Genomic DNA, 26,212 nt, shown 5'->3' with positions numbered 1-26,212 from the left:
TGCACATGGGTATAGGCAACAACCAACAATTTATCTTCACGTGCAAAGCAAAGATGTGCAACTATAGCATCACAAATCTCCATGTACTCAGTCTAAGTATCTCAGAACTTAAAATCAACTCAAGAATTTCACAACTGGTTAATTACAGGTCCACTCTGAAAGTTCTTACTCCCTGAACAAGGTACACGACTAAAAAAAATCCCAATAATTGTAAATGTTCTGGGTATGCTGAATTATGATAGGATAATATCCCAGCAAGCATGTAACTTTTAAATGTCAGTGGATAAAGTATTAGATAAGGAACTATAGGCTTTGGCTTGTTTTCCATTGGTTGTCAAAACATTCTTTCCAACCGAGATGTTTTGTGGCAACTTGGTATTAAGGCTGCAGTTCTATGCAGTAAATTCTATTGAACTTACTTCTACCTAATTGTGCATAGGATTGTGTTGCATGAGGTGATTCTTACATTTATCCCCCTCATTCATCTTGCCTAATAAAATGGAGTTACATGCTAACATTATAAAGCCAATTATAGTTTGAGACAGTATAATAATTGATGAAGAGTAATAAGACTTTTTACACAACTCACACAAAGTTCGGGGGCAGAATGAGAATGTTTGGGTCACTTAATAGGGATTCACTGATGTCAATGGGCTCCTTGTTATTCTCTTTTCATTCTCTTACCTCAGTGACATCATTTTTGTTGAGGTTTCTTAAGCTTGCAAGAGCAGCATCCAATGCAGGGAGGGCTTCTGCAAGGTCCTTCTGTGCATCATCAGCGATAGCCTGAGCAGTCTGAGCTTTCACCTTAGCTTTCATTTCCTCTGCCTGCACAGTATTTCTTGTCTCTTCTGCTACAGCTGTGTCTACCTACAGCACCACAAAGATGTTTGGAATCATAAGAGTGCTTTCAGGAGGTCTGGCTGGTAGCACCCAGGCTGCATCAACCACAGTTGCATAAGGTTTGTTCTTATGCAATTGTCCACCTATGATACAGGGATTACTACTAAATATCAAATGAATTTTCTTTAGTTATACGCTCTTGTCTTGTATAATTGCTTTGTAGTTGTCTTTTCCCCATCCTGCTACTGTGGTGGGGTGAAACCCTTTCATCCATCAGTAGGTAAACTTGATCATAAACATTACTTTTGTTCGACATAATGTATATTGTTGGTACATTACTGATGTCTGACATTGCACAATGCACATGCTCCCTTCCCTTCTCCTCCTCCAGTCCCTTGCAGTTTCTGGGGAGACCACAATTGCCAAAGTGGCTAGAGTATACTGATTTGTGTACAACAACTGTATGGAAGGTGTGTGTCTCCACTTGTTCGACTCCAGTTCATATAGTCTCTGACCACTGGCCATGAAGGCTGGGTTGGAGGACAATAGCTGGAAGATCACCAGTTCCTCATGTATATCACAAAGTATTACCAACCAAAAATCTTATTTTATTTATGTATGTTGTTATGCCTAAGATAGGTAAACAAGAACAGAGTTCAACTTGCTTGTAAATGTGCTTCCATAGGTTCAGACTGACACCAATCTTTCTTTAAGATGCACAGAAATCACATACTAGAAAGATAGATGTCACAATCCTGTGCATATTTACTCAGGGGTTTCTTTAAATCCTACTCAAAAGAGTTTACAGCAATTTAAATACATTTGAAGTGTTAATTAAAATGGTCTCAAACTGTTTAGGAGTACTTACTGAATAAAAAGCAGAGTAGTATTTAACTATTGTTTCCTCTAGTAACAAATTCAGCTGGTGAGTATATATGTATTTACATATTTGTAACCTTTCCCATGTCATAAGATCTCTGGGCAGATTAAATTAAAATAAGTTTGAATAATTTTAAATGCAAGAGAATAAAATTTAAAACAATAATTTTACTATTCTAAAGATAAAAAATTGTTTAAAAAGTTAATGTGAAAAATTATATAAAATCACATGTATACAATGTGAATTAAATAACTAGGCTTTAAGGGCACGGGAATAAAGCCAATGTCAAAAATAATAAAGCTTCCAGGCATTGTACTAGCAGGGAGCCATGTCACAGAAGTTCTTCTTCCATGTTCTCACACAGTTTATTGCTCCCACTGGTGGAACAGAGTGGAGAGTCCCTCCAGCAGATCTTAGTCCTTGGGGAGACATACATGGGAAGAAGTGCTCTTTCAAATATTGAAGCCTAATTTTTTTACAGTTTTACATGCCATTACAAGAACTTTGGATCTAGACCAGGAATGTATTGGCAGCCAGTGTAATTCCTTTAGAACCACTGTTACAGTTTCTGTAGACTTTTGGGTCAGATATCTAGCTGTTGTTTCCTAGTCACCCTCAAGGACAAATAATATATTATATCCTAAATGAGGGTACAGTACTAACAAATTGAGAGGAGGTATCTGTATCCTTGGTGAACATTCAGCTTTAGTATGTTTAACACAGAAATAAATTGTAGGTAAAGAGACTAAGAAGTAAAACACTTAAATCCTCCAAAACAGTCTGAGAATTCAGGACACTCTGTGACCACAGAATGCAGCTGGACATCTGGAAAAGAAAAATAAAGTGGGGAGAGGGGTTGGGATAAAATACCATTGTGGCATCTGAGTGAGGAAATCCAAATGGCACTCTATCCTTTATACCACAGTCACATATACGTATTTTCTAATTTCTTATCCTGGGAATATTATCTGTTCTGTGGCAGTTGCTGAAGGAACACTGCATACCTGTATTTGTTCCATGGTCACTAGTGTATCTTTGGCAGCTTCTGCCAGCAGAGGGCGAGCTAATTCCAGCTCTTCCTGCATTTTTGCCACATCTTCTGCTGTTCGTAAAAGCTAGAGGAACAGAGAATAACATTTGATTAGTGAAAAGTAGAAAAAAGTATTGCCACAATACTTACAGGGTAGGTGTTTAGAGGAAGAGTCTTAAAAGTGGTTCCACATTGCTTCAAAGCACCTGCAATTTGGCAGAGGTCCAGAATAATAACAACCAACCTGAGCACAATCCCACCAAAGATAAGTCTTTAAAATCCCTACTAAATTTGGTGACAAGTGGCGCATAGAAATTATGGTGACGAGAAAAATGTGTCTGTGGATACCCTAGACCTCTGGTGGTGAACCTATGGCATGCGTGCCACAGGCGGCATACGAAGCCCTCTCTGTGGGCATGCGTGCCGTAGGACTCACCTGCCTCCCTGCCAAGGGCTCAGAAAGCCAGAGAAGCCTTGCCAGAACACAGAAAGTTAACTGGGGGCCTGCTAGGCCACTTCTGTCCTGCCTCTTTCACATTCTCATCAGCCACTGGTCAGAGGGAGCCACCAATCCACTTGGAAGGAGGACTGGGTGATTTATGGCTCCCTTTGATCAGTGGCTGAGAATGTGGAAGAGGCGGGATGGAGGCAGTCTAGTGGGCCCTGAGTTAACTTTTTGTGTTCCAGTAAGGCTTCTCTGGCTTTCTGAGCCCCCGGCAAGGAGGCAGGTAAGAAGCCCTGCTGTTCGAGCCCTGTGTTTTCCCATCTTCCTTTGGGGGTTGGCGGAGGAGGAGGAGGAGAAGGATGGGGGAAAGATGAGGAGCGTGCTGTCATTCATATAAATGGGACTCAAGCATATGTGAAATTTACCTTACGCGGTGTGTGTGTGTGTGTTCTAGAATGGATCCCCCGCATATGGCAAGGGCAGACTGTATAGCCTTGATATCTGAAGAAGACCAGGACTCGATATTGACAAAAAAATTACAGACCAATATAACTTGTTGAATTGTTGACAATGCTTTTGTCTAATATAGTGAAAACTATTCTTCAAGATTTTATTCATGAACACCAAACTGGACTTCTGCCTAAAAGACAACTGAGAGACAACATTAGAAATGTGTTAAATATATGGGAATACTTAGAAAAAAAATAAAGATAAACAGGCTGCACTGATTTTTCTGGATGCAGAAAGGCTGACAATTTAAATTGGATTTTTCTTTTTAAAGTATGGGAGGAGCTGGCATTTATTTGGAGACAACTTTAAGACTCATTTATTAATTATAGGCAGTCCAAACAACATTGAATGAAGAGTTATCTAACATGTTAAATACTGAAATTGATGAAGCAAGGGTGTCTGCTGTCTCTATTGCTGTTTATGTTAGCACTGTTAGTCTTGAAAAGAGCTATAAGGAAAAATGAGATTATAGGTCTCGATTTAAAAAGAAACATACAAATTGAGGACATTTTGGGCTCATTCCCACTGGCAGGATGAATCGCTTCCTGATTTGCTCTTGCCCCGGTTTGGAAAGCAATTTCAAAAAATCCCTGGTTCTCACTATGAAAGGGTTCCCACGCCTTACCCAGTGTGATTGCTTTTTTTTTCTTTTGGCATGATTGCTGTCCCCACTCACAGTGCAGCTTTGGAATCCCATGTCAATCATCTGTGACGTAAGTGGCAGCCCGGTTTGGAATTTTTTTGGGGGGGGGGGGGTGTTGGAGGCTGTGAGAGTGTGAGGCACAGAGAGTGTGATGGCAAGGGACCCGGAAGGAGACTGACACTGGAGCAAGTGTGGCTGAAGAGAATGTGGCAAAGGCTGGAGCCAGGAGGGAAGCGGCACGCCTGCTCCATAGGAGGGCTGGACCTGGTTTACTGGTCAGGTCAGTTGCTTGGGCTTGGGAAAGAGCCGGAGCCAGAGTCGCCGGTTGCTGGGGCTTGAAAAGTCTACCCACACAGGGACCCAAGCTTTTCCCATGCCTCCTCCTTTCACTGGGCTCCTGCCACCTCCGCCAGAGAAAAGGGGAGATGGAGGCATGAATCAAGCCGAGAAACTCACCACCTGGCTCTGAGGGGCTGAGGATCCCTCCCCTGGAGACCCTGGCCCAGGCCCACCACCTGAGCCAGGCACGAGCAAAGCCCAGGACAGGGCTGAAAGGACAAGCATGCTGTCAGAGCTGCCGGGAAGCTACAGATGCCCCTGATGAGCACAAGCAGGGCTGAAAGGCCCCGTCACTGCTGAGAAAAGGCGGCGGGGGGGGGGGGGGGGAAAGCCAGCTAAATACTCAGTGCAGCTCTGCGCCATCAGAAAGGAGCAGGTGAAAATGCCCAAGGCCACAGGATGGAAAAGAAAGGAGGCGGGAAAACTCAAGCCCTCCGTGCGGCCCACGCTGCAAGGAGAGACCTGGAGGGCACGGACAGCTATCACTCACATGGGATGGAGGCAAGGGACCTGGAAGGAGGAGGATGGAGGACATTTTTTAAAAAATTAATTAACTGAAAATTGATAGAATGGTATATCAACTACTTGCCTTTGCAAAAGTAGTTGCTTTACCAATCTATTTATTTTTCAATTAATTTTTTTTAAAAGGACCTAAGCAGGCAGCACTGGGGGCGTGTGTGACATTTCTGAGGAGGGAGAGATGGTAACACCCCTCTGCCATTTCTCCCTCCCCTCAGAAAGAATATATTCTGATCTGGTGCTCCCACTTATTACACATGTGTCAGAATCTATTCTTCTCAAAAGAACCTCAAAAAACCTAGTATCAGGAAAACCCAAGTTTTTTTTTGCATATGCCCCACTTTATTCCAACTGGAATCGATCCAATGAGAATCAGAATAGATTCAGAATCGATTTCCAGTGGGAATTAGGGTCATATACCCCGCATCACGATTCGGAGCAAAAGATAGTAGGAATGATCCCTTTGAGGGTATCTGCAGATGACATAGTAGTAACTTTGACAAATCTACTGGAAGATGTGAGAAGGTGGACAGAAACATTAAAAGAATTTGGAAATTTAAAATCAATGAACAAGACTAAAATGAGCCAACATGGTATAGTGGTTTGTGTGTAGGACTGGACTATGGAGACCAGGATTCAATTCTCCACTTGGCCATGGAAACCTGCTGGGTGACCTTTGGCAAACCCCATGCCCTCATCCTCAGAAAACCCATGACAGAGTCACCTTAGTGTTGCTATACGTCTGAAACAACTGGAAAGCACACAACAACAACAACAACAACAACAACAAACTGAATAAAATATGGAGTTGAAAATCAAATACAATTTAAGGGAAAATTGGTTATAGAATTTAAAAGAAGGTGAAATACTTAGGTATTACAACCACTAACTCAAACCGTATGTTGCTTCAAAATAATTTTGTTAAGTTGTGGAATGTAATAAAAAGAGATGTGAGATTTTAAGACTGTCTCTGTTAGGGAGAATTTCTGTAGTAAAAATGAATGTGTTACCTAGAATGCTATTTCTGTTCCAGACAAATACCTATTATTTCACAAAGCATATTCTTTTAATCAGTGGTAGAAAGATTAGTAGAGATTTATTTGGCAAAAGAAGAAACTGAGAGTGAAGATGAAAATACTGCAAGATGCAAAACAATGAGGTGGTCTGGGCTTACCAAATTTAAAATTATAATTTGCTGCATGCTACAAATCAAAAGACTGTAAGAAATAGAAGGAAATAATTTAAGATTTGGGTGGCCAAAATATTTATAGTATCATAAGTTAATTTGGCTTTAATAATGATTATGTGAGATGTACTTTATTGAGAATATGGCCAAAACTTAAACTTCTGTTATGTCAGAAAATTCCATTATGGGTGTCTTCATAAGAAGTCTTTTACAGAAAAGAAGCAATACATAAAGGTACAAAGATATGCTGGAGACTTGTCAAAAAGCATATGTTATAAATGAAAGATCATTAACAGAGGGAAGGATATGGATTTCAATGGTTTTCTTATTTGCAACTGTTTGAAAGATTTAGATTGAACAAAAAAGTTATGGTTTAGAAATGATAAAATCAAATGATGAACAAATGATTTGTAAAGTATATAAACTTTTGTTATATGAAATGGAATCTGAACAAGTGAAGGTGTTACTGTGAGACTAGGCCTCTAATTGCCCCTCATAGTTTTATATCAAATTAATATTAAAAGGGAAGCTGGGGTTAGGTGACCAAGGCATGACCCCCTGCTGTGGATGCCTGACCTGCTCACATGTGCAAAAATGGTTAGGGTTAGGCGGGGTCAAAAAAGCACCCACTGTGATGGGATTCCCAGAGGCTCCTGCATAATCCTTTTTGTCTACAGGGGGCAATGAGAGAATCATGGCCAAAGGTGATTGCTCAAAAGTACCTGAGACAAGGGAGCACTGGCAAATCCCTTTGTCTAGCACGTTTGCAGCCATCACCCAATTATTCGCTTCTATTCCAAACTATTCTTTTCGCCCTGGGAAACCATTTAGCAGAACTTCTAATCCTTTCAAGCCTTGGTTCCTGCCCCCAATACATAATTCTGGTTATATATGCAGCTAGTAAAACAGCCATTTTCCAGTCTTGGTCTAGTTTGCAAACAGGCAGGCATTCTGTCAGTTTGACTAGACCATGATCCTCAATACACTGGCTAATGCCCCTTTGCTGCAGTGGCTACTGAGTTCTTCCCCATTCCATACTCGCATCAACTGCAATCAAGATGCATATCGGTAACATATTACCATTAGCAAGGCCTTAAACCTGTTCCAATTCTCCTACCTTTGGTTGCCTAGCTCTTGTGTGTGCATGAGTGTACGTGTGCTCGTGTGTGCTGGTAATTTCCTCTTAAGAAAAATAAAAAAGCTATTTGTCTCTGGAGTTCTGTGTGATTCAGACCTGGTATAATTGGGTTGCCATCCCAAGGCCGTTGTTACCCTGGCCATACTACATCTTTCATTTGAACTAATACTGTAATTCCTCTAAAAATATATCAGTTCATAGCCATCTTCCCTGGACCCCAGCATTTTGAGCAACAAAGGATAGTATGGTTTCCAGGGTTACAAAGTTTGGGACATAACATACAAATGGAGCAATGAGAAAGAATGTAGTTGAAATTGTCACAGGTTAGTGCCTTTTGAAGGGTTGGTTGAGGTCGGACAGGAGTGGTATCGCGTCGTCTTCCTGATCCGTGAGTTCCTGACTTTGCAAAAATTTCCTCCATAAAGCTTCCTGCCTACAGGCAAGGCAAGCCTCACACAAGCAAGGATTTGATTTTAGTTCAGGAGGACTGTGAATTTGCATGTTGCAAGCCCAGAAGCCCACTGACAAACTGGAACAGTGGATTCTCCACCAAGGGCAGAATGCATGGCATGTGAACAGTTTTGAGGCGGAGAACCTGTTTGAAACACTTTGTGCTGCTTATACAGCACAAACAGCCAGGAGAGTCGGGGAAGAGGAAGGGACAGTGTGTGCCAGTTCCTCCTCCTCCCCCACCCTCCTGTCCATTCAACTACTAGCCTGAGGCTGAGAGAGTGTGTCTTGGGTTCCCCCTCTCCCGGAAGTCTTGACCCCTGGCACCAGGTGACACCCAGTGCTGGAACGCTACTGAGTTTGGGCACTCGGTCTCTAAAAGGTTCGCCATTACTGATTTAAGCTGAAGAGTTTAGCAGAGAAGGATAAATTGTCTATTTAGATTAAAGAAAATTAATTGAAAGATTCTGGAACGATTTGAAGCTGCTAATTGATTTGTCAGAAAAATAATGAAGGTGATTTGATGGTTGTTGTTTTTATTAATTAACATGCATTAAATATATAGAAGAAAGTTAATTAATAGTAAAGAGGGTAGCATTTATAATGAACTGTACCTGCAGAAGAGGAAGTTGGAAGTCTTTTTCTTTTCTATTTTGTTAGTTGTCATTTTTGTACTGTAGTTTGTTTTATATAATTTGTAATTGCTGGTTATTATATGTGTTATTTCTCTTTTATTCTTTGTATTTTTCACACAATTAAAATAATAATAAAAAAGAAACTTTAGTCATAGAACCCTAGACTAAAACAGCTGGAAGGGGCCTTATGGGCCATCAAATCCAGCCCACTGCTCAGTGCAAGATCTCCAGCTGAAGCATCCCCAGCAGGTAACTGTCCAGTCTCTTTTTTGAGCATGTCCAAAGAAGATGACCCCACCACCAATTGATTCCATTGCCAAACCACTCTTACTGGCAAAACATTTCTTCTGATATTCAATAGAAATCTACTCTTCTGTAATGTTAAACCATTACACTTGGTCCTACCCACTGGGGCAGCAGAGAACAAGCCTGCCCTCTTCTCTGTGTGACAGCCCCTGAGGTATTTAAAGAATGCAATCATACACATCTAGATTAGGGATAGGCAACTATGCAGGTGGCACAGGGACCATTTTTCCACCCTGCATCTGTTCAGGGGGCAGACTGGTGCGTTTTAACACATCTGAAGTGCTGCAACATCATTACCTTTTCTTTCTTCAGTGTTTTTGGGAGGTTTTGGTCAGGGGCCTTTGGAGGTTAAGGGAAGCAAACCACTTTTGTTCTGGCATATTTTCACCAAATTTGGTGCAAAAAATGGACTACAAAATGGTCTATTTAAAAAAATTATGGGAGGTAAATGAGGACATTGGTAGCTTCTGTAGGGCTTCAGAGGCTGTATTTAAGGGCCCAGGGTGCTGCATGAGGCTCACAGTCTGCAATTTGCTCACCTTTGATCTAGAAGGTCTCCCCATCCCTGATCTAAACAACAGATTATGAACAAGTCAGGCTGAACACCAGGTGTTGATATTGGGTTATTTTCAACAATCTTACTTAAAAAACAAAACACACACACCAATGTCCTGAGTTCAGATGCCACGGAGAACATTAGTTTGTTTCACATTTCTCATCTCCTCGAAGCTATGGTAGAAGAGAAGAGGGGGCACATAAACCTGAGGGCCACAGATTTATTCACACAACTGACAAGTGTGGTTCTATATTATGTCCAAACCAGGCCTGCATTTTCACATGAACCATGTATTCAGTATCTGCCAAGTGAAATCATACCTTCACTCAGTTTCTCCAGATCCATATCGTCTAAAACAACAATTGAAAGGCAGACATCTTCTGTCTAGTATATCACTAAGTGACAGACAGATCCAGTCCAGTTCAGCTAGTGAACCTTGATCAGTCAGTGTCTTCTGTGCTATGGTGTCAAAATGATAGAAAACATTTAATCTCTGCTTGTGTTTCATCAACTCTAAATCCATTTGAATGGGTTTTGGGAATGCATGGCAATTATTTCACCTATTTTGCATCTTTAAAGATGAAATGTAAGAGTGCCTACTTAATTTTATCCTTTTCGTCTTGATGTTTTCTGCTACTATTACACATTAAATATATTTTTATCTTGGTATTCTTTGATCTCATGTAGACTGTTATTTTCTTTTAAGTCATAATCTGTAATAAAAATATGAGTTTAGGCTATTCCGAAGTATTGATATCTACTATCAAGCACCAAGCCATTTTGTTGCACGTGTCTGTGCCAACTGCTGCTGTTTCAAACTTACTGAGAGTGAGCAACCTCTATAACACAAAACAGTAGCAGTAAATCCAAGCCTTCACAATGGCAGGTTATTTCCTATGACGCAGTAAGCTTATTTGAAGTGCCTTAAAATGAGAGTGGGTGGTCACCATGGGTATCTACTAATCTGAATACATTGTTTAGCATAATCAGGGGTAACCATGTTCACCATGCAGCAAAATACAACAAAACTGAAAATCCACAAAACAGTTGCCTTTATTGCCAAACCAAAATGCACAAAATACATAATGCAAGCTTTCAAAGCTTCAATGGCTTCTTCATCATGCAAAGATATTAAAAAATCATACATGAAAATCTTCATTTTTCTTCTCCTGTATGATTTTTAGTATCTTTGTTGAATGAAGAAGCCAGTGAAGCTTTGAAAGCTTTTTTGTATCACTGACTTGTGGATTGTGTATTTTACTGTTCAGCATAAATCACGGAAGCTTCAAGACTGGAAAGAACTCACCTTGTCCAAGCCACTCTTCATCCTATTTTTGGCAACTTTGAGTTCCTGTTTCTTTGTTCCTATCAAGGTGATGAAGATGCCAAGCAACTCAAGGTAGCTTTTGGGAGTGACGTAATTATGCCTTGCAAGTTCTGCCAAATATGCCTTGCACTTAAGTGCAACACTCTGATGAATTTCTACACACATCTCAATCTGTAAAGGGTAAGAAACAGAAGCTGTTAGAAGTTTCTTAATGTTAAGAAGGACGTAGAGCATGACTTACAAATGAGATGTGTGGAAGTTAAAATATATAATTCAGATACTTGTAAAGTCAGCATTTCCCCGAATGATAAGGATCAAATGCATAATAAATGGAGAAGTGACAACTGTTACAAACACTGGCAGAGTGAATCAAACACTTCGAATTCTAATAATGAACCATATTCAATTATTAGGCAGCTGCTAGCTCTCTGTCATGTATCCCACAGCATATATGTACCATCTGAGGTCACTGGCATGTCTGTTCTGAGAAAGACACTTACCATTCCCTGTATGACTTCAGGTATGGCTTCAGCATCTGGGAGATCATGGAAGGAGGAGGTCGCAACAGACTTCAGGGCTTCAGCAGGCCACTCATTAAACCAGTCAATGGTACAGCAATTCACTAGCGATGGGAACTGCCTCAGTCGTGCTCGGAATACTTCTCCAATAGGACTAGACAGCAAAGAAACAATAAAGAATGGAAAACAGCTTATAAGAATAAACATTGTCATTACTCAAATCTAGCGCCATTGCTGGTATTTTTTAGCAACAAAGGTCATCTAGAGATATATAATAGTATATATTAAACTACTATAGATATATAGTATATAGTTTATAGTGTATATTAAACCTACGCTATGTAGACAACACAATACTACTAGCAGAAACCAACAGTCCTGAAACAATTACTGAAGAAGGTCAAGGAGGAAAGTGACAAGGCAGGATTAATGCTGAACATTAAGAAAATAAAAATAATTATCATGGAAGATCTACAAGTATTTATCCTAGATAACGAGAAAATTAAAATAGTCAAGGAATTCTCATATCTTGGATCTAATACTGATCAAAATAGAAACTGGAGTCAAGAGATTAGAAGAATAGGAATGAGAAGGGCAGCTCCGAAGGAACTAGACATGATCCTTAAGTATAAAGATATAGCTGAACACCGAAGTGAAGATCATCCAAGCCATTGTATTCTCCATCACCATGTATGGATGTGAGAGCTGAACAGTGAAGAAACACAATAGAAAGTGGGCCGCTTCATTTGAGATGTGGTGCTGAATATGAGTGCTGATAATACCATGGATGGCCAACAAGACAAACAAATGGATTCTAGAACAAATTAAGCCTGAGCTCTCCCTGGAAGCCAGGGTAACTAAACTGAGAGTGTCGTGAGATCAATCACTGGAAAAGACAATGAGGCTAAGAAAGGCAGAGGGCAGTAGAAAGAGACGAAGAGCGCAAGCCAGATGGTTGGATTTAATCAAGAGAGGCCATGGAGGATTTCCGGTGGTATGGTGGATTGCGATGGTTGCTACTGAGAGAGGCTCTCCCTCAGAGCGATAGCCACTGGTGACTGAACTCTATCAGAAACACCGAAAATAGAGTTAAAGTGTCCCTTTGATAAGAGGGCTCCAAATGTGCCCACATTTTGTGCCCTGATTCTCTCCGGTGGGGACAAAGTCCTGAGGCGTGCAGGTGTGCACAGAACCAGCAGTCGTCTTTGATGGCATAAGTGAGCCTACCATTATATTTTTTCAAGCTGCAACAAGCTACAAATGAAGGGAAATGCTATCCCCTTATTTAAAATCTCTGCTTTATTCTCCATTGCAATGCTTGTATTTGCAATTTCCCAGTGCGTGTGACTGTATAAGAAAAGAGCTCCACTTCCCATCCCTAGATACTTTGAATCTGGAAAAAGAAAGGGAAGTGGGGCTAGATAGAACAACGACCAAAATGGAGTTACCAGAACATGACAGAAGAGATAAAGCCTGTTTGAAATATAATTATTGGGTTACTGTTTACAAAGTGTGGATTCCTTTTACAACAAAGAACGCTAGCCCAATTGCAATTGGGGGGAACACATTTACCTTTTTTAAATGAGACTTGGAGAGCCCTCGTTATCGGACTAGTGGACTGTTATACAAATAAATATATATACACATACGTTCAGGAAATTTGAATTTTGGAACTGCGAACTGAACCATTTGAACTATTTACAAAGTGAACTTACAAAATCCTTTCCTCTTCTCCTCTTTGAACCACACAGTAATTGGGACAATATTTGGACTATTTTCCAACTGAGAACATTGTTTGTTTTGCTGTTGCTGGACTAGAGAATTTATACAATGCCTAGAAGATCTGAATATATTAATATTTAGCAAACAACTTAAATATTAACTCAAAACAAATTAGGGAATTATATATGTTCTTTTCTTTCTCCTCTTTCCCTTCTCTCTTCCCTTTAATATTATTCTATTTCCTTCTGCAATTTGTTCTTCTGAACGATTTATAGTTTGAAGTGTTCCAGAAAGGGATTAGTATTTGACCTTGAAGACACCTGCAGAGTGTAGATAGACAGTGTATTGGGTAAGGTCTTGATTATATTAAAAGATAAGGAAAAGACAAAATAGCACTCAATGCATATTTCGGCTAGCTAGTAAGCTAGAAGGGAGCAAGAGCACCACCTGCTGGTATCTGACAATTAATACACATAAAAACATAAAATAAGAAAGAAATTATTGGCTTTAAAGAGAGAGAGAAAATATTTCTAAAGCAAAAATTGTTAAAGCAAAATAATTGAGGTGAAGACATCAATTTCTTATTTTATGTAAATGGAATAGTGGGATAAATCTGTTAAGATATTGCTAAAAGGTGTGAGAGTTACAATTGGTCAGATTTATTCCTTCAATATATTGTGGTACAGATAGACTTGGTTTTTTGTATGACTGGTTGTTTACCTACGGAATTTCTACTTGTCTGGCCCAGCTTACCGAAAGAGATGTCTTATAACAAGAAATTAACAACACACCCCTCACTTCCACCACAAAAAAAGACCATCATTGGAGGCAGTCATCAAACCTAATGAGCAAAGCACTTGATGATGCTGGACAAAATAAGGAAAATGAAAGATGAATTGAAAGAGAACAATGCAAAACTGAGAGAGGATTTGAGACTTGAACTAAGGACTGAGATTCAAAAAGCAATGGAAGAGATTAAGAACTCTCTTGACAAAATAAATAAAGATATAGAAAAAGTAATCAGTATAGTGGAAGATTTAGAAAGCAACATGTATCAATTAGAAAATAATGCCATGCAAGATGAAACCAGAATTAACAAACTAGAAGATGAAAGGAAATGTGACAGTAATAAGACTTGAAACTAAATTAAGACAAAACTGTATTAAATTATGGGGGATTCCAGAACAGGAAGACAAAAATTTATACAAATTCTTGATCCCAATCCTGGCTGATTATATCAAAGAACTGGTGGAGCAATTCCCATGGGAAATAGACACACTATATCGTATCAGCTCAAGGGTGGCAAGACAAAGGAACCTTCCCAGAGATATTGTGGTTTACTGTGTATGTAAGCAAATGAGGGATTTGTTAATTCAGCAAAGTTTTAAGAAAGAACTGATTATTGGAGGTCGAATAATTCAAATTTTTAAAGACATCCCGACATGTGTGCTGAAATCAAGAAAGGATTATAGTTTTCTTTCAGATCAACTTAAAGTTCATGGTATCCCATTTAGATGGGATAAGGTTGAAGGACTGTCATTGACTAGGAAACAAAAAAGATATAAGATTGACACACTTGAGAAAGCAACGGATTTTTGGAAAAGGAATAGAAAGGAAACTGAAAAACAAAGAGAGCAAGACCAATCAGAACAACAATTTGGAGTGAGGACTAGACAGATGACTGCAAAGGAGAAAGAATGAGAACAAAAGAAAGAAAGAAAACCAAGATAATTTGGAAGGAAGTGACAAATCAGAGGGAAAGTTGGAGGGAGAGGGAGAAGGGATAGAATAAACAGTGAGAACATACTAAGCAAAGTATTATTTACATGTAAGTGATTTTTTTTCTCTTGTTGATTTTTTTGGCTTCCTCATATATTTCAATAAATTGTTTTATTACAAAATACTTAGAAATAGTAAAATATGCTTACTTCCTAGAATTAAAATAGAAAATGAAAATATTAAATTGGAATATAAATGGCCTGAATTCACCATACAAATGTAGGATGATTTTCCACTTTCTAGTAAAACAAAAATGTGACAAAATCTGTTTATAAGAATCACATATTAAACAAGGGGAGGAAACTATATTGAGATTAGCCGATTAGGTAAAAATTACATATTATTGAATAAAAAAAAAAAGGAAAAAAGGAGTTATAATCTATGTAAAGGAACAGATAGATTCAAAAGAAGTATATAATGATATCAAAGGTCATGTTTTGAGTATTTGAATAAATATTAATGGGAAAAAGATTCTAACAATGGGAATATAAATCAAAATTTTTATGAGGATCTACAAAAACTGCTGTTGGAACAAACCTATAAGGATATAATTATGTTAGGTGACTTTAATGGAGTTATTAAGCCAGAATGGGATAGAAATTCAAGTAAAATCATAAAGGAGTAACAGGGCAAATAACCGAAATCTTTCTTTAAGCTTTAGAAAATTTATCTTTATTGGACACCTGGAGATATTTATATGAAAAAGCTAGAAAATATACCCACTTCTCAGATAGACATAAACTGATTGCTAGGATTGATTTAATTTTAATTACTCAAACATTAAATGGAAATTATGTCCAGATTATTATCGGTTCATAACCCACAAATACTGAAACTGAAGGATATTAAAAAAAGAAAATACTTTTTTTTTAAAATGGAGGCTTAACACTGACCTATTGCAAGATGAAGACTTAGTAAAAAACACAAAAACAACTATATCTAACTTTTTAAAGGAAAATTTAAACAAAGGAACAGGAATACATATTGTTTGGGACGCTGCTAAAGCTGTAATTAGGGTTTTTTTAATCCAACAAAATTCAATTATAAAGAAAAGAAGGAACTTAAAAATAGATCAATTAAGTAAGAAATTCACTTAAGAAATGGTACTAAATAAAGATCCAAAGAACGAAAGGGTAACTAAGGAGATTAAGCTGTTGAAAGATCAAATTTCCCTGGAATTAGTAGATGAGGTAGGATATAAGATGAAGAAAGCTAAACAACAACAATTTGAAAATGATAATAAACCAGGGAAATAGCTTTCTTATAGACTGAAAAAAGGAAAGAAGCAAGATTAATAACAAAGGTTAGGAAAAATGAAGAGGTATTTACTGACCAAGGGGATATTCTAGAACACTTTTGAGACTATTACAATAAATAGTACATGAAAAAACAAAAGCATAATATTGGACTAAAGGACTTTTTGAGTGAGGGGGAACTCTTTAAAATAAATGATATTCAGAGGTTGAATTTAGAAGCTGAAGTCACAAGAGAAGAGGTGGAAAAGGAGATAGATAGGAACAAAAATGGCAAATTTCCAGGGCCAGATGGTTTTCCGATAGAATTCTGTAAGATATTCAAAGAAGAACTGAAGGAACCTTTGCTGTTAGTAATGAATAATATCTTAAATGGGAAATTGCCAGAGACATGGAGAGATGCTGAAATAATATTGATACTGAAGGATAATAAAGATATACTAGAACCATCAAATTACAGACCAATATCATTACTCAATTTGGATTATAAAATATTTGCAGCAATCATGGTCCAGAGATTCAAAAATTGTTTAGAAGGTTTAATAGATGAGGATCAATATGGATTTCTCCAAAAAAGACATATGAAAGATAATATGAGCTATATATTAGATATTTTGGAATATTACAAAAGACATAACGAAAAAAGTAGGATTAATTTTTGTAGACATGGAAAAAGCTTTCGATTCGGTTGATTGGGTAGCTTTAATGGAAATTATAGAAAAGATCAAAATTGGACCAAATTACAGAAATTGGATATCGCATATTTATATGAATCAAAGAGCAAAAATTAATATTAATGGAGATTTATCAAAACTGGTCATAATAGAGAGAGGCACGAGGCAAGGTTGTCCCCTGTCTCCGTTGCTTTTTCTATTAATAATGGAAATTTTATTGAACAGAGTTAAAAATACCATATTTTCCGGCGTATAAGATGACTGGGCGTATAAGACGACCCCCAACTTTCCAGTTAAAATATAGAATTTGGGATATACTTGCCATATAAGACTACCCCTCTTCCAATGCACACGAAATAAAAATTTAAAAAACATCAGATTTGATTTCAATATGGTGATTTTAATACAAATGCTTATGATATGCAGGTACCTAGCAGGAAACCTTGTTGTATACAAAGCCTGCTTGGATTGGTCAGCTCTCCCTGCTTGCCCAACCCTCCCTGTCTCCAACATTTTCTTCTACCGTACTTGTACAGCGCTGCCCTTGCTGCTTTCATATGGTCACCACATATGGAGGGTATGCGGCCGTGGCCATTTTTGAGCACCCCCCACCATATACGGCGACCGCAGATTCTCCAGTCCGGCTTGGAAGTTTCAGCCCTATAAGACGACACCCAGCATATAAGACAACCCCTGACTTTTGAGAAAGTTTTCCTGGGTTAAAAAGTAGTCTTATACGCCAGAAAATACAATAACAAAACAATAAGAGGAGTGAAGATAAAGCAATTCGAATATAAAATATGCGCATTCGCGGACGATGTGGTGATAAATTTAGAGAACCCACAGGAAGAAATAAAAAAATATATTGAACATAGATGAATTTGGAGATTACACAGGATGTAAAATTAATAGGAATAAGTCAGCAATCTTAACAAAAAACATGAAAATACGGATGGCACGGATATTTATGGTACAATAAACTGGGAGCAGATAAAGCATTTAACAACCATCCAGTCAGGAAAGCATTGTTATACTCATGGCAAAAAATCAAACAGAAATGGTACAAGAAAATTCCGAATTGGGTCTCCTCTCAAGAAGGCTTATTTGGTAGATGGTCAGAAAACTCGAAGTGGCTAACATATCAAGAAATAATGGTGGAAGATAAATCAGGCCACAGAAAATTAAAAACATTAGAAGAAATCAACAAGAAGGGACTTGAGTTGCATTGGTTCAATTACTCTCAGATTAAGAGCAAATTTATTGAGGATTCTAAAAAAGAAGGAATTGATACCAAACAAAACTAATTAGATGATCTCCTCTGGGAACATGATAAAAAGAAAATAAACAATATTTATAAAATCTTACTTAAAAGAGACAGAGAAGGAGGTAATAAAAGCTAACATGATTAGCTGGGTTCAAGATATCGGTCGTGCAATAGAGCTCGAAAACTGGGTAAGATCATGGAAAAGATCTCAAAAATTTACAGCTTCTTATAATCTAAAGGAGAATTTTATGAAGATTTATAGCAGGTGGTATTTTACTCCTGCTAAACTTAAGAAAATGTTCAATTTGCAAGAAGACAGATGCTGGAGATGCAATAAGGCTAGAGGGACTATGTATCATATGTGGTGGACTTGCGAGGTGATTGAGGAATTCTGGGAAAAAGTTCACTTAGCAATACAAGAAATATTTAAGATTAAATTTAACAAGGAACCCGATATTTACTTATTAAATATGACAACACTTATGAAGAATCCAAAAGAAAATGAAATATGGAGAATATTACTGTACCTAATCACGGCTGAAATTTATTGAGAGTGTGGGACAAATATAAAAGGAATATTATATATAAATTTCCCATGTGGTTATCTTCCATGAAGCTATATATAGAAAAGAAATGATCACATGAGAAAAATGATTCAAGTATAGTGAGCTGGCTAAGAAATGTATGGGTAAAATTAAAATAAAATCTCAAGAAGAAGTGGAACAACTAGGTTTTGATATGGGGTGGTTTGCCTAGAGACGGATCTATGAAAGAACTATGAAGGATGTAAAAGAATTTGGGGATGAAGCAAGTAATACAGATTTGGAAAAAATATTAATTAATGAGAATGAAAAACTAATTGGGAAACTTTACAAGAAAATATTAGAATTGGAAATGGAAAATGAATTTGTCAAAGATACTATGGTAAAATGGGCTAGATATATTGGGTATAACATTCAACTAGATCAATGGGGATATGATCAGATGAGAGGACTCTCAAAGTATAAAAGAAGACTGGTATAAGATGTTTTACCGTTGGTATTTAACTCCAGAGAGATTAGCTTCAATTTAAAAAAATAAAAGTAATAAATGTTGGAAACGTGGGGATACAATAGGAACATTTACACACTGCTGGTGGAACTGCAAAAAAAAAAAAAAACCCCAACAAATCAGAGAAATAATTTGTAAAATATTTAATATTGAATTAGAATTAAGACCAGAATGCCTCCTATTAGGAATCTTTGAGAGTGAAATTGAAAAAAAAATATGGAAAGCAATTTTTTTTATATGATGGCTATGGCAGGAATTTTAGTAGTACAAAAATGGGGAAAATAGATATTCTGAATAAAGAAGAATGGTTAATTAAACTAATAGAAATAATAGAGATGGACAAACTGACCCAAATTTAAAAAAAATTAATAACTCTCAGAGTAAAATAGAAGAAGATTGGAATTTAGTATTTGAATATATGAGGGAGCAATGGGGGGGGGAATACTTTCTTAAAGACTGATTTTTTTTTTAAATTTCTAAGAAGATAGAGTAATAGAAATGATTTGGGGATAAAGTAGTACAAATATCTGCTGAAGGCACTCAAAAGGGAGAGAAATAATTTTTGTACAGAGAGATGTAATGAAATACGAGAATAGTACTGAACTAGTTTGATGAAATATATATGGGAATCTGAAAGAACATATATAAGAGATACACAAAGCAACATATTAAACTATAGAGGATGGAAGTCACAAGTTTATGTGTAATTCTAGTATGTATTTTAGTGTATTTGTAACTGTATGTTTAGGTATTGTAACTTGTTTTCGTATGTATATTTATGTGATCATGAATAATTTTTAAAAATAAATTAAAAAAAGAGAGCCCATGGACCTGCAGGACCTGAGCAGAGCAGTGGAGGACAGGGATTTATGGAAATGTTCTTCATAAAGACCCAGTTTCTCTACTATTTGTGGGCTTGGGCTGCTCAGGACAAGGACAAAGAGTAGACAACACACTTTCCTAGTTCCTGTGGAATAACATCATAACTTGGATAAAACCTTCAGAAGAGATGCAAGTGAAGAAAGCACATCATTCCTCAAAGATGAAAAAGGGGAGTCTGATGGTATGGCCACCCAAAGCAAAATCTTCAAACCTAGATCCCTAAAGGGATGGCAACTAGGTAGCAGGGTGCTGCTACAGAGAAAACCCTGTCGCATGTACCCATGGGCCTAGCCTCATTGGGTGGTGGGACACATACTTGGGCCTCTGCTAACCATCTTAGATTTCAGCAAGGCTCATAGAGGAGGAGGTTATTTTCCAGATATCCTGTCCCCAAACTATGACAGTTGTATTTCAAAATTATCTGGATAGCCGCTGTTGGCCATCCCTGATTTAAATCCTTCATAAAAAAACACAATAGCAATGACCAAAAAAGATGTGGAAGAAAAACCCCATCTTTGCACAAAATATAGGAAGCACAAACTCCAATAAGGCTACAATGATGGCACAGCTCTGCCTTTGAAGTAAGTAGGAGGAATAACCCAACTCAGCAAATATCTTTCCACTAAGGAGAAAAGGATGCTATTTCAAGATTCTCTTGGCATTAAACAGAAGACACGACAATGATAAATCACACAGAGGGAGTTTCCCGACATACAGGATCTCAAATAAACCATAATTTTGCAGGAATAGTAGGAGAAGTTTTATATTTACTTGGGATGGGCTAGCGTTAACTAATAATTTTTAAAAATCTGAGAATTAAACTGGTAGATACTCCATTTAGTGAAAATCCGGAGACAGTGTGCATCACTGCTGTGCCCCCACAAAGTATTCATTATTTGCTTCTGGTTTTGTAGTACCAACTTCTCTAGTAATTCCTTTAGCATGTGGTAACTCATGAGATGAAATATGTTTGATATTAATAACTGAAGCAGCACTGGTCCCTAAACCTCATAGTACAGAAAATTTGAATGAGGGGACCTAGTCTTCTAAAGCACAACCTCTATCTCCCTGTGGCAAGCTTAGCCACTAATAGAAAAAAAAAGCTGCTGTTAGATTGAAGGGTTCCCTATCACCATTTGACCCTTTGGACAAGGCAAGCTCCTACCTCATGCAGAGAACTGTATGGATATTACTGCGCACTCTCCCTGTGTATGCAGCCATCAGATTGGCCTTAGTGGGCTGAAGCCCCTGGTCCTGAACAATAGGTTTCATGGTGGTCATAATCTGGTCCTGTTCATCTAGGGCATACAAGTTGGGTATGTCTCCAGAATTTAGCAGGTTGTTGATATCCTCAAGGAAGGACTCACTTTTAATCTAATAAATAAATAAATAAATGGGTTATTTGAAAATTATAATGTTGTGCCCAATGCCTTTACCTAAATTTACACACCAAATATTTAATCATCCTAACTCAGTTCAGCGATCTGTTAGAGAAATATCTAGGTCTCACAAATAGTTTTTTCTAGTGAATGTGTTTGGGTCCATATATTGGGACTTCAGTATCATTACTAGTCTAACTAGAATGAACCACTGAATCAGTGGGAGCTTGGTAAATCAGCACTTACTAATTATGATTAGATATGTTATGTATGACAATTAGATACTGAGCTAACATTTGAAATGTAAGTCCCATCTTTAGTATCTAATTTTGCATTCCCATAATCTTCCAAGGCATTTCAGATTTAGAACAATACATGTATGCTTGATGCCTTTTAGTTCCTTACAATCATGATGAGTAAAATTTAGCCAATGTGTTGAATAGCATGACTCTATAAAAGCTAGAATTCTTAATTCCTCAAACAGCAATGTTGTTCAGGAATCAGATGCAATACACATTTTCCTGAGTTTCTCTTAATTCATAGCTTCCCAGGATAACTTTCTCTACCCAAAACTAATTGAAAGACTAAGGACAATAACAGAAGATGGTTATACTGAAATTAATTTGACTAGCATACATGTGAAACACTAGCTAACTACTTGATGATGACAGTTTGTCCTTGTGGTTTGTCACCAAATTTCATTACCTGAGTATCTGTAAACAGAAATGTGATGGGTATGCTTTGTAAGCCAGCCTTCATCATGATCTTTTTGATATCGTCTCTCCACTCAGTCATCCCATAGTTCTTAGAAAGTTCTATCTGAAAACATTCATAATCAGCTCTAAAAAAATAAAAGCAGCAGAATCAGGGCATAGATCAGGCCTGTACAACTTGGCAGTAGGTAGGAGCCAATATTAAAATAGGCTAAACTTCTTTGGGCTGCAGATAGGTTTAATTAAGAATTAATTAATTAATTAATTAATATTAATAATAATTCCTTCCGTCTCCTCCTCCTCTGCCTGGTCCTCTCCTCAGGAGAAAGCTGAGCAGCAGAGGAGCTTTTTGTGTCCTTCTCCTCTTCCACCCAGATTTCTCTTTGGAGGAAGACCAAGTGACAGAGAAGCCTTGAGAGGTGAGCGTTTGCTTCTCTTCCTCCTTCTCAGGAGAAAGCCAGGCAAAAGTGAGCCTTGCAGGGCAAGCATTTGCCCATCCTCCTCCTCTGCCACCTGGCCTTCTTCTTGGGAAAAAGCCAGGCAGTGGAGGAGCCTTGAGGAGGAAGCATTTGACCATCCTTCGGCTCCTCTTCCACTCAGCCTTTTCCTTCACAGAAAACCAAGAAGTGGAGGAGCCTTGCAGGGTGAGTGTTCACCTGTTCTCCTCTTCCCCCATCACCTGGCCTCCTCAGGAGAAAACCAGGTGGCAGACAAGCCTTGCAGGGTGAGTGTTCACCCTACCTCCTCCTCCTCTGTATGGCCCTCTCCTCAGGAGGAGGCCGAGTGACAGAGGAACCTTGAAGTCGTTCCACATCCTTGCAGGCCACCCGGACCATATGTTGAGTAGGCCTGGCATAGACTGTAATCTTAACTATGTTAATGTATAGACAAAGGAGAACATTTTTAAAATGAAACAATAGCTAGCCTCTTCACCAGGAAAAAAATCCACTTATGTATGTGATTTTTTTATGCACACATAGCACTATTTATGGCCTTTGGGAGAATCTTTAAAGTTACTTCTGGAACTTCAGTGAAAACTTCACAACAATTTTTTTTGCACAAATTGCACTGGCTACCAATTTATTTTTCAGCAAAATCCAAGGGGATAATTCTTACCTATACAAACCTAAATGTTCTGGGGCAAGGGCATCTGAAAGACCATCCCATATGAGCCTGCCAGCAGTTTATGGTCTACTTTGGAGGTCCTTCTGTGTATCCCATTGTGAAATGGGGCTATGTTGGTGAAAACACACCTTCTCTTTGATGACATCTTAGCAGTGGCATTCTTTCTTTCCCCAGGGCGGTTTCACTGACCTCTTTTTTGTTCACTTTTAAAAGAGGAAGCTTTACAAACTATTTTGTTCCACATGTCCTTTGAATGAATTTCAGTGTATTAACTCTACTTTCTGTTCTCAAAAGACTGGTTTTCTCCTATTTTTAATTTACTGTTTTATTACGTTTAAAGGATTTCAACTTGTTTTCATGTTTCACATTATAAGTTGCTTTGGAGACACTTTTTGGGGTTGCAAGGTTACTCAGAGGGGGGAAAATAAATAAATGGAATAAAATAAAATAAAAGTATCAGCACTGTAGATTGTAAAAAGCTCACTCTCCACATTCTTCCATAATAGAGACAGACCTTACAAAAATGGGTGAAATGAAAGAAATATTCTTCTGCAGAAGAAAGCAATGGACTACTTCATAACTGGTATATAGATTCTGTTTGCAATGGAGCACTGGTATTGCATCTACCTGGCCATCTAATGTATTTGCTCCATTCATATGTACATGACTGAAATAGGGTTTATGTGCTAAACGTCTAATGTATGCTGACCTGACCTGCGCAATTTCTTCATTATGAGGGGGAGCTATTAAACAGTGCCCACATACATATTAGAATCAATGTGTACAAACTTGCCAACCCTAATTCAATGTTATGTCCAATGTATGTATGTTAATAGATCTAGGAATGGCAGACACAATCTAACTCTATTGCTGCATTCAGATTATGCAGTTGCCACCTTGTATGAATATATTCAATGTACCTTCTCAACATAATAGATAAAAAGATTAAAATTAATTAAAATAGAGTGTAACTGAACACAAAGGTAGGAATAAGCAAAGTTCACCAGAGAAAAACAATCATGTTTCAAACATTCTCCATTTCAAATAATCCTGTCACAGCCTGCTTGCTCAAATATTTGTGGCATGCATTTATCTCTTACATGTGAGATGCTAGCTTGGTGAGAGACTGCCTTCCACTGCCACCAACACCCAAGAGAAGAGCATTGCCCAGTGCCTGGCGCAGAATACGGGTGATACGGCAAATGTGCTGCATAGCATCCATAAAGAGCACAAGCTTCATCTTGGTAGTATTGATCTGATTGTACTCTTCCATGTACTCCTCAATGACCTGCATAAGCTACAGTCAAGAAGAAAGCAATAAGAAGTCACTAAGAATGCCAGATTACAGGAGGCCACTCATAGAGAAGACGACCCATCCTACACTTGTTTTAGCAAGATTGATCAATGGGAAGACAAAACCAAGATCTAAGACAGATACTCTTCAGGAAAGGGAGACAAACAGTTTGCTTTTAATTCCTCAAGTAAGATGTTACACAAGTAATATCATGATTTACCTGTTGTCCACTGTAAATTACAGCTGAGCATTAGATCAAAAGACTGAATTTAAAGAGCATTAATCTCAGGTTAACTAGTATGTCATGATATGAAGTTGGTTAAAACATTGGCTCCCTAACCCACAATGTGTCCATCTGAGCAATAAGCATGAGAAACATTTGCCTACCGAAGAAGCTGGAATAATTAATACTGTAACTCTCTTAGAAGTTATGAAAGGAAGCATACTGTTATCATTATTATCCTTCACTATATGGCAGTGAACGCAAAGCACACTGCTCTTTATTAAAATCTTTATATTTTTACCCTTTGCTTAATTAACATTGTCTCAGTATGCACAATATCCTTCCACTTGGGAGTTCAATGGGAAGGGTAATCACTTGCAAAGGTCAGCTCTAAAAAATTTAATGGCATTCACTGTAGTACTATGAATATAAAACATGTTCCCCCTCCTAGTTTATTGCATTTACCAAGCCTAAGTACTGTGCTCAAGTCATTTGCATAGCAGATTCCCAACTGCTATGCAATAATATATATTACTTGCCTGAACACCAAAGAAGCAGAGGGGCTTAGGGGGAAAAATTCACAATCTAGGTCTGTTCTGTTCTCTTCCACCCAGGTTCATCTATCATTCTCAGCATGCTTCTAGAACTCAAGTCTATTCTTACACAACCTTAGTGTTTTGTTTTCAACTGGATATCATAGAATCATAGAGTTGGAAGAGACCACAAGGGCCATCCAGTCCAACCCCATATGGGCTTGGGCTGCCAAATCAACCTTGTATATCAGAGCTATTATAGAAATTCAACTAAGAGGTTACCATATGTTTTTATTCCATGCAACCATATTATATGTAATGCAGAATAAATTACAGTAAAGGGAAATGAACACACAAGAAAACATCTTACCTTTTCTTTATCATCAATCATTTCATAAAGTTTCACATCAGCACCAGGGAACATGAAATCCCCATAGAGAAGGGGCTGAAAAGGTACAACTTCATCAAAGGTAATTTCCCATCCCAACATCATATCCTTCATAAGGTCATCAAACCAAGTTCGATCCTCTTCATTCACCAGGCGGTCACGGAACACACGGCAGCTCTCATGATACCAAAGCCTCAAGAGGGGCAGTTTATCCTGGCAAAAAAATCCAGCAACAGCTTAAACAAGGTTCTTCTGATAGTACCCCTCATAGGTCCAAATAATTTTCTAAATTGACATTTCTGGACATGACAGAAGCATGATGGAGTCTACAGCTAATTTTCTGAACAGCATCTCAAACTGTAGAATTATCTACAGAGGAATTAATACTGGAATAAACACACAAAACCTTTCCCCTTAAAAACAGAATTTGAAATCATCTGTGTATTCTTGTACATCTCACCCCAGCTGATGCTAATACAGTAAGAAATCTCTGTTTTCAACCTGCTTTTTGTGGAAATAATGGGTTAAATCCAAAACTGATTCTAAATAGAGTAGAATGGGACTTATTAATCATCATAACTAACATGTTTAGTTGATTCTAGTGATTC

At 37.9% G+C, this 26,212-nt stretch overlaps 1 protein-coding gene across 4 annotated transcripts in view; it reads right to left on the bottom strand.

Annotated features, from left to right (window-relative positions):
* Window positions 1–26,212, bottom strand: part of DNAH1 (dynein axonemal heavy chain 1) — a 234,667-nt gene that overhangs the window by 51,239 nt on the left and 157,216 nt on the right. For all 4 annotated transcript variants that reach the window (XM_042449836.1, XM_042449837.1, XM_042449839.1 and 1 more), the window contains 8 exons: window positions 25,587–25,817; window positions 24,267–24,463; window positions 22,034–22,169; window positions 21,115–21,323; window positions 11,308–11,479; window positions 10,787–10,978; window positions 2,728–2,838; window positions 685–870 (listed from right to left, as the gene is read on the bottom strand). In XM_042449836.1, the coding sequence (XP_042305770.1) occupies window positions 685–870; window positions 2,728–2,838; window positions 10,787–10,978; window positions 11,308–11,479; window positions 21,115–21,323; window positions 22,034–22,169; window positions 24,267–24,463; window positions 25,587–25,817 (1,434 nt within the window). The remainder of the gene's footprint in view (window positions 1–684; window positions 871–2,727; window positions 2,839–10,786; window positions 10,979–11,307; window positions 11,480–21,114; window positions 21,324–22,033; window positions 22,170–24,266; window positions 24,464–25,586; window positions 25,818–26,212) is intronic.

The sequence above is a fragment of the Sceloporus undulatus genome, chromosome 2, assembly GCF_019175285.1.
Source record: "Sceloporus undulatus isolate JIND9_A2432 ecotype Alabama chromosome 2, SceUnd_v1.1, whole genome shotgun sequence".
NCBI lineage: Eukaryota > Metazoa > Chordata > Lepidosauria > Squamata > Phrynosomatidae > Sceloporus > Sceloporus undulatus.
This window is presented reverse-complemented; position numbering and strand designations above follow the sequence as displayed.